Genomic DNA, 9,744 nt, shown 5'->3' on the forward strand with positions numbered 1-9,744 from the left:
GCGCTTAGGGGAGATAGAGGCAATACTGTACACACAATTCCCTCTTTAACCCTTTAACTACAGAAGACCACTATACAGGTGGCCCAAAGCCTTTCCTGGAGGCCTGTGGACGTTTCTAGACACGATCATTTCTGGTAACGTTTTAAAGTGATATGTCTGCCACTCTCATTGCATAATATAAACAGATCCTAACAGTGAAAAGGTTAAAAAGAGGACTCTAGGATTTGCTGTTATGAGTCATACCTAGCAGCAATGCTAGTTAACATTTTTAGAGGGAAGCCATTACGATTGTGCATCACATTTGTCAGCTGTCCAACACTTTGTGTTTTTTATTACTTTGTTATATTTTCCGGTCACACCATAAGAGGCAAGGGAAAACTAGTGGAAGGAAAGCGCTGGCAAATTTCCGGTTAAAAGCATAATTATAGTTTTATAAATAAAACAAATGTTTAAATAAAAACAATTATATAGGGTTTTAATTATCCTATCCATATTTCTGAATCCTCACTTCAAAATAAAAATTCAACAAAATTTGTAAATGTGATGTGGCCCACTTTAATCTTGCCTGTTGCACCACATGGCAAGCATTTTAATTGAGTTTGACACCCCTGACTTCTGTTGAATGTTACTGAATTACTGTCTTTAGATTTACTTTTTTAAAATCCCTTGAAACACTCCTTGTTAGTGGAATTAGAAATTTCCCAGGATTGCAACAGAAGCTAAGTATCAACAGATAGAGACACCCTTCCAACTGAATAAACTTCCAGAGCAGCATAATGAGCCAGGAGCAATCTGGGAAAACCCACTCCATGTGCACAAATCCTGTCTCTTTGGGGGAAACAATAGTTGTCCATCATAGTAGAATTCCCTTGGTCAATCAGCATGCCTGGGGAGAGTGCATTTGCTCTCACAGAGCCATCAATACTCTGCAAGAGATTTTCAGACAGAAAAAGAAACTAAAGCACAGCATCCCAAATACACAGAACATCCATAAGAACCGGGTTTTCTGACTTTATTTTGCAGCCATGAAGTCCCAGGGCTATCGAAGCCAGAACTCAAGCCTTAAAATCATGACTTTCCGGCCTACCATGGAAGAATTTAAGGATTTCAACAAATACATTGCTTACATGGAATCCCAAGGTGCCCACCGTGCAGGCCTGGCTAAGATAATCCCACCCAAACATTGGACAGCCAGAGAGAACTATGACGATGTGGATGACATCCTCATAGCCAGTCCTGTGCAGCAGGTAACTACTGGGCAAACAGGTGTCTTTTTTCAATACCATAAAAAGAAAAAAATCCATGACCGTGGAGGAGTATCGCCACTTGGCCAACACTGACAGATACCGCACTCCCACACACCGGGATGTTGACGATTTGGAGCGGACCTATTGGAAGAGCCGCCTGTACAATTCTCCCATTTATGGGGCTGGAGTATGTGGCTCCTTATTTGGTGAAAACACTGAGCATTGGAACCTCAGACACCTGGGGACGATCCAGGATCTGCTGGAGCAGGAGTGTGGAGTTGTCATCAAAGGCGTCAACACCCCCTACCTGTACTTTGGCCTGTGGCAGACCACCTTCACTTGGCACACGGAGGACATGGACCTGTACAGCATCAACTACCTGCACTTCGGGGAGCCCAAAACGTGGTATGCGGTGCCCCCTGAGCATGGAGCCCGCCTGGAGAGACTGGCCAGGGAGCTTTTCCCTGGCAGTTCCAGTGGCTGCGCGAACTTCCTGCGGCACAAGGTGGCCCTCATCTCACCCAGAGTCCTCAGGGAGAACGGCATTCCTGTTGGTCGGATCACCCAGGGAGCAGGCGAGTTCATGGTCACATTCCCCTACGGATACCACGCTGGCTTCAATCACGGTTTCAACTGTGCGGAATCCATCAACTTTGCCACCCTGCGCTGGGTTAATTACGGTAAAGCTGCTTCTCAGTGCAGCTGTGGGGAAGCCAGGGTCACATTTCCCATGGACGCCTTCGTGCGCATTCTGCAACCCGGGCGCTATGAGCTGTGGAAACAGGGCAGGGACCGCACCTCCGTGGACCACGTGGAGCCCACAGCACTGACCAGCCCAGAGTGGACGGCCTGGAAGGAAGCCCGGACTCGTGTGATGGTCAAGGGGCGTCTGCGGTCCTTTAAGCCACGCAGGGCCAGGCGTCGCTCTCTGACTCTGGCTGCAGACAGTGGGCTTGGGGGCTGTGCACTGGTGTGTCCTAGTCCCACAACCCACTCCTGGGCAGACAGCTCTACTGTGCAGCCTGAGGCCCCTACCTTCATGGGCAGCAGTCCTATGGGATCCAGTGTCTCCCTACTTCCCACCTCAGTTCCATCTGCCCAGTATCTCCAGGCTTCACCAAAGGGGACTCGCACTAGGCGTCCTCAGGACTCGGATGCCCACCAGCAGTCTGTCAAGTCCAGGGCCAAGAAGCACACAGCAAGCACATTTGTACACCTGCCCACTCAGGCATTGCATGAGAATCAACAGATGACTCTGGCCCTCGGAGATTTGAGATCCAGCATGCTGTTAAAGCTTCTGGGTGCTGCTGTGACCCCGATCTTCAGCCCTTGGGACCCCCACTGAATCCTGATTCTCTGATGCACCCTGGCCCCTGCCTGAAGTCACTGGACAACATCTCAGCGAATCTCCCGGACATGCTTGTGCTGAGTCCTCCTAATGAGTCTTTGACTTCTAAAACATTCTCCAGCTATGCCTCTGTGAACAGTATGGCACCTCTGGACCTCCTCGGTGCTTATTGCTATGGAGCCCCTTAAACTTCTATAATCCTGCCCTCAGATGAGGTTCTGCAAATCTACTTACATAGATCCTTGGAGACAGACTTGATGGAACTTCACTTCCCAAATCCTGAAAGGTTGTCACCAGCAAAGATCTTGTTTTGAGTTTAGCTAAACTGAAGTTTTTGTCAAATGTGATTGTCCCTTGGACTATCTCTCACCTTCAGGAAACAGAGACACACCCAGCCAATCTTCAACATGGGAATTGTAATCTGTGGTGATTTAATTGTAATTGTAATTGTAATCTGTGGTGATCCTTGACCTCTCAGTGCCATGTTGATAGGTTGCCTAATACTTGCTCAGACTATGGACTCCACTAAAATGTGTTCTAAGGACTCGCAGACCAACTGGATATATGTGTGTCCCTTGATTCTTCCTTGGCTTGGGAGTTGCCCTTGAAAAGAACTCCCTGCGCAGAAATCTTTAAACCCATTGCTTTCCAGCGTGTCTCTCCACGTGGCAATCTCAGTGATCAAGACCCACTGTTTCAAAGTTGGACTTGGGGCTAATATTTAAGGAGGCCCATTCCCAAGTCTTTCTTTGATAATGCAGGAGGTGGGTTCAAACTGCTAACCTAGTCCTCACAAAAATTGGAGCCAACATTGGACGATGCTCAGAATCTGAGGCTCAATCCATCTGCACTTCCGAAGCGCTGACCCGGTCTTCTACCAGTGGTCACAACTAGACCTTCTTATGAAATTCAAGCCTTTAACACACTCCAATAATTCTGACGTGGCCACCCTTCAACCCACCAACCAAGCAATTGCTCACGTAGAAACTGCACCTTTGAATGAATGATGTCTGTTGCCGTTTGGGGATCAAGGATACCTATTTGTGATTATTAATTTCATTGTTCTTAGTGTGTATCTGAAAGGAAATAAAATACCTTAAAACGCATTCGGAAAGTTTGACTATGAGAGGTATGTGAAAAACAAAGTGACTCATCACATAGCCAGAGCGAAAGAAGTAGCTAGGTCCCAATGAATTCACCAAACAGTCTGTCCTTGTACCCAGAGTAGTCCATGAGGGAATGGAAGAAAATTGTACAACAAAACACCACCACAGCAAAACAAAAAGTCACATGATGGGGAGAGCTACTGCCCAGAGTTCCCATCTAATCATTGAGCTGAAATTACTCCTGGAGTCACCTTTTCATGAAATCACACATTGGCATTGACTGGGACTCCATTTCCCAGAAATTCTCGATACCCCTGTTGGCATTGTCTCTTCAATTCATGTATTTAAATGCCTGTTTTCAGGTCTGCAGCCAGAAAAATAAGCATCAGAGAGCCTGTCATGGAGGGTAGTGTGACAAATTTTCTCTCTTTCTTGAAAGACTCTTAAAAAATTTTTTTCTCTACAGGAACACATCCCCTGCCCCCACCCAATTGCTTAATCAAAAGAGGTAACAGAAAACTCACTTTAGAAACTCCCCAAATTTCTTATTCATCAGATCTAACCATTACTCTGAGTGATTATAAAAGGAGAAAAAGTAAAATTGAAACAGATATGGATTCGTTTTTATTTAATTTGTTTCAAACAAACATCAGTTTTAGGCCCAAGTATTTATAATTTACCATAGTCGAAGCTGCATGGAACTATGAGACATAGAAGAAATTCAGATATGTTCGTGTTGCATTTAGAACAAACACTTATCCTTTGAAAGATCTAGATTTTAGATTGACCAGTAAGCCCCAAAACTGTTTATTGTGCCCTCCACCTGCATTGCTGACACCGCTCTCGGGAAACTATTCTACTCAGGCTTCCTTCAAGATGTTTGTGGTTTTCTGCTACAGTATCCCTGGGGAATAAACATCAACCTCTGAAATTAGTAAGGTTAGTACAGAAAGGAAAGAGGCACAGGATAAATAAAATACTATTTAAACATGAAACAAAACTTAAAAAATGTATAATTAGCCATGATACTTAAAACAGCCTGGTACGATGGTATATATGAATACCAAAGGATTAGAATTGAGAACCTAGAAATACAACCAAGTACCTATAGTCACCTAATCTTTTTTTTGACACCTAATCTTTCACAAAGGAATAAAATCCATTAAGTGGAGAGGAGATACCCATTTCAACAAATGGTGTTGGAAAAACTGGATTTCCATCTGCAAAAGAATGGAACAAGGTCCATACCTCACATCATATACAAAAATGAACTCAATATAGATCCAACACCTACATACTAATCCTCGACCACACAACCAAACAATGAAATTTAGGGACAAACTTGAGGGTATTTAAGCAAGGTATAAACACACCTATAGAAGCAGACATTCCTATTGGCTCTATTTCTTCCCGCTGCAGCATCCAATCCCTCTCATACCTTCCTCCAGTACCAGATGGGCCTACGGGGATTTTATGCCCCATGCCTGAATTAAAAATGTTTTCCATAAACCTGAATTTTTGACTATCTTAATTGGATCATGAAGTTTCACATCGACAGCTTTCAATGTATAGAAAATAACCATGTCGCCCATGTGGCTCTTTTGAATTGTATTATAAAACAAAAGGGGGAATTGTGGGAAACAGAAAGATGTCTCCCAAGCCTCCCACAAATATATGTTAGACTTAGGACACTGCTTGCAGCTAATGGTAAATGATTGGCCAGATACCTCCCTGAAGGCAGTCAGTTGCCAGACTACAGTCTGATCCCACCACAAGTAGAACCCATTCCCTGCTGTTAAGGAGAGTGGGCTACTTCGCCCTAAAGGCTTGTGGCCATCAGTTTAGTCCCTTCAGGGAGGGTTTACAACCTACTCATAATGGTTTCTATAATGATCCAGAGAACAGGTCAAACCAGATCAGTGACATCCAAAGTTAGTCTGCCATGCTGAATCTAGGATCTGCCCACATTGTCACATGTATATTCCTAGTCCCTCCTCTTCCTATTGTGTGGATACCCCTAAAACACCCCCATCCCATTACTGTATTACCTATAGCACAACCCTTTCCTGTGACATATGTCTTCACCTGTAATTAGGGGGCTCAAATGTCCCAAGAGAATATAAATGCCTCAGTAGCAATAAATATTGCTCTCTCTCCACATGGATCGCCAACTGAGGCTGAGGTGAGCATGTGAGCTTGCCACCATGAAATGTGTCTGATTCCATTATTTCGATCTCTGTTCTATCTCTCATGCTCTCTATAACTTTACTATAATCTTTAGTTATTATCACTGTACAGTTGCGCCTACTGGACCCATGATGATGTGTTAGGGGCTGGTTTCCCTCACAAAGCAGGAAACTGGCTAAGGCAATTGCACTCTGGTCCAACCATCACAAAGCAACAGACCAGAGAACTATAAAGGCAAGGTTCACAGAGCCATTTATCTCTCAGCCTTTCATTAATGCCACATGTGTTTATTGGCCAGGTTTTCACAGTGAAATTTAACTATATCAAGGGTTACACAGAAACCAGTTACATTCCAATCACTTTAGCATTAATTGATATGTCCAAAATCTTGACCCTTTAGACTGTTTTTAATAGTCCTTCACTAGTGTATAAAATGTTCAGTGATAATAGCATCCCAGATTGTTCCTTACACAGCATCAGCAATGGTAGAAGTGTCTCAGTAGGCAGCAATTGCTATTCTCACGAGTCTGTGAGGCGTTGATGCTTTGGGTAACCAGTAACAGGACAGAGGTCTTTAGGCTGTTTTCTTAACTCTCAGGTCACATCATCAACTGCCTTTCTTCTGGGCCTTGCTGGCTGAAGAAAAATCCATCTATCTCCTTTGCCTCTGAAAAGGTAAACAAATAGCCCCTCCTTTTGGGCAATTAACAGCGTGGAAACAGAATCGTGGTTAATACTGGGTGTTTTCCTCCTTCAATGCAGGAATACTTCCTTCTATCAAATTGGCATTCTATGATGCTCACCCTCCCAACACAACTGCTGAAGACAAAGTTGGTGAACAATCAAATGTGGTGAAGAGAGCTGATGGTGCACGGCTATCAAAAGATATAGCATCTGGGGTCTTAAAGCTTCAAGATAAACAAGGGGCCATCTAGCTCAGAAGCAACAAAGCCCACAACAAATGCTGGTGGAATAACACACCAGCCTGTGTGATCACGAGGTTCTGAAGGGATCAGTTATCAGGCATCAAAGAACAAAAAATCATATCATTGGGTGCACACCACCATGATACGATCGCCAAAGACAAACAGGTGCATAAGCAAATGTGGCAAAGAAAGCTGATGGTGCCTGGCTATCAAAAGAGATAGTGTCTGGGGGTCTTAAAGGCTTGAAGGTAAACAAGCGGCCATCTAGCTCAGAAGCAACAAAGCCCACATGAAAGAAGCACACCAGCCTGTGCAATCACGAGGTGTCGAAGAGATCAGGTATAAGGCATCATCAAAAAAAATACCATAGTGAATGAAGGGGGAAGTGCACAGTGGAGACCCAAAGCCCATTTGTCAGCCACTGGAGATCCCCTCACAGAGGGGTCTAGGGGAGGAGATGAGTCGGTCAGTGTGTGATGTAGTACCGATGAAGAATACAGCTTTCCCCCAGATCCTGGATGCTTCCTCCCCCCCAACTACCATGATCCGAATTCTACCTTGCAAGACTGGGTAGAGCAGAGGTTGTACACTGGCGCATATAGGAGCTGGAGGCACAGGGAATCCAGGGTGGATGATACCTTCAAGACCAGGGGTGTGAGGGGCGATACTGGGAGAGTAGAGGGTGAGTGGGTTGGTAAGGGGGAACGGAATACAAGGATCTACATGTGACGTCCTCCCTGGGGGATGAACAACAGAGAAGGGGGTGAAGGGAGATGCCAGATAGGACAAGATATGACAAAATAATAATCTATAAATTATCAAGGGCTCATGAGGGAGGGGGGACTGGGGAGGGAGGGGGAAAAAAAGAGGACCTGATGCAAAGGGCTTAAGTGGAGAGCAAATGCTTTGGAAATGATTAGGGCCAAGAATGTACAGATGTGCTTAATACAATTAATGTATGTATATGTATGAATTGTGATAAGAGTTGTATGAGCCCCTAATTAAATATTTAAAAAGAAACAAGGGCAAATGGAAAGGCAAACACAGGGAAGATGCAGTTACATTGTGTGGAATGCAATCATTGTCACAAATCAAAGTATGTATGAATGCTCCAGCATAAAACCAGTCTGCTTTGGTAACTTTTATCCAAATTACAAAAAAAGTTAAAGAAAAAAATTCATTATGTTTCCATATACCACCAATAAATTATTTGAAAACCAAAAAAAACCTTGGGTGCTTTCTTCATATTTTCCTTGTCCTTCATCTTTCTCCAAATGTTTTTGCGTCCTTTTTACTACTGTTATGAACAGTGCGAATGACGCAGTGAAAGGGTCATTCAACGCGCCCCCCTTCAAGGGGTTCGCAACCCACAGGTTGAGAACTGCTTTTCTAAGGGGAGTCCATCAGCTTTCTTCTGCAAAAATATAAACGAATCGTCCTTCCAACATGTGATTAGTGGACTGGGATCCCAAAGGGGATTTCCATCTTCCTGGGACTTCTTATGATCAGCTAATTTCTATAGAGGTGAAAATGTGTCTATCTGCCCTAATTTTGTTACAAGCTTTTAGTAAGGAGAAAATTGTTTTAGTTAAAATGACTAAATGAAATTTATTAGACATAGAATTTCCTTTCATCTCTTCCGTCTATTTTAACAATGGAGACTCTAAGACATTGTAACCAATCTCAGGGAACTTGCCAGGTTCCAAACCAGTGAAACTTTTAAAAATCATTTTATTGGGAGCTCATACAACTCTTATCACAATCCACACATACATCAATTGTGTAAAGTACATTTGTACATTTGTTGCCCTCATCATGTTATGTAAACTTCAGCTGTTAGCTCTCAGAAAATCAAGAGTGCTCACTAGTTGTAGTGAGAACTTCTTAAACACAGGATAATTTTAAAGACTGATAAAATCTTAATAAATTTGCACAGCTGTTTTTGAACTAAGTTACCAAACAGACATGTTTCCTTTAAGTTTCTCAGTAAGGTTACAGGCTCAATTAAGACGTATAGACCTTCAGGAGTTTTACATCGTAGGATTTTACAATCTTGCAATATTCTGTCTTGATTAAGTTTGCTCATTCCATGTTGGATTTAGGTGGGGTTAGTAGGTGGGTCTTAGACTCTCAGGAATGCCCTAAGGAAGAGACCCCATATCACGAATTGGGAAAAAAAGCAAAAAACATTTTCCTCCAATTTCTAATTCCATGTGAGGGTGCTGTTGTTTCCCCACAACAGCATTCCAAAAGACCCCTTGATCCACAGGGTGGTCAGACTGCTCAGATGTTCTTTCCTGATAGGTATACACTTTAACTCTAGAAATTCAAAGAAGCAGGAATTGGCTTAAACTGGCTTATTTGTTAACCATGGTATATCAGATTTTATTACTGCCCTAATTTCTTCTTCATAATCCTGATCAATACTTTCAGTAACAATCTGAACTCTATGAGAATTTAGGTTGGACTTTCCTAACAAACATCCTATAGTTCTCTTATGTAGTGGACCCCAAGTACTGCTCTTAATAATTTCTGGTTTAATTACATTTTTGGCTTCTTCCCACACCTTTGAATAACTTCAGTATCAATGTGAACTACATCTTAATGAAGAGAAAGCCCAAATCCTTACCATGGGATCAATAGAAAATACCACGAAAAGTGGAGATAAGATTGAAGCTGTCAAGGATTTCACCTGCTCACGATCTACAATCAGTGGTCATAGAAGACATAGACATATGGTGCATTTCATTGGACAAATCTTATGAACATGATCTCTCCAAAGGTTAAAAACAATGTCTCTTTGATGACTAATATGTACTAGGCCCAAGTTATTTTACTTTCAACTATCTCATATGCCCCTGAATGTTGGACAACGAATGAGAAAGTTTAAAGGAGAAATGATGTATTTGAATTATAGTGCTGGTGAATAA

General features: G+C 42.9%; 1 protein-coding gene across 1 annotated transcript; it reads left to right on the plus strand.

Moving 5' to 3' along the window:
• The first annotated feature begins 1,025 nt into the window (after positions 1-1,025).
• On the plus strand, positions 1,026-2,592 carry LOC142427646 (lysine-specific demethylase 4D-like). Its single transcript, XM_075532820.1, is given in 2 exon segments — positions 1,026-1,292; positions 1,294-2,592. Coding segments are annotated over 2 exon segments (1,566 nt in total).
• Positions 2,593-9,744: the final 7,152 nt, after the last annotated feature.

The sequence above is a fragment of the Tenrec ecaudatus genome, chromosome 15 (genome assembly GCF_050624435.1).
Source record: "Tenrec ecaudatus isolate mTenEca1 chromosome 15, mTenEca1.hap1, whole genome shotgun sequence".
NCBI classification, from domain to species: domain Eukaryota; kingdom Metazoa; phylum Chordata; class Mammalia; order Afrosoricida; family Tenrecidae; genus Tenrec; species Tenrec ecaudatus.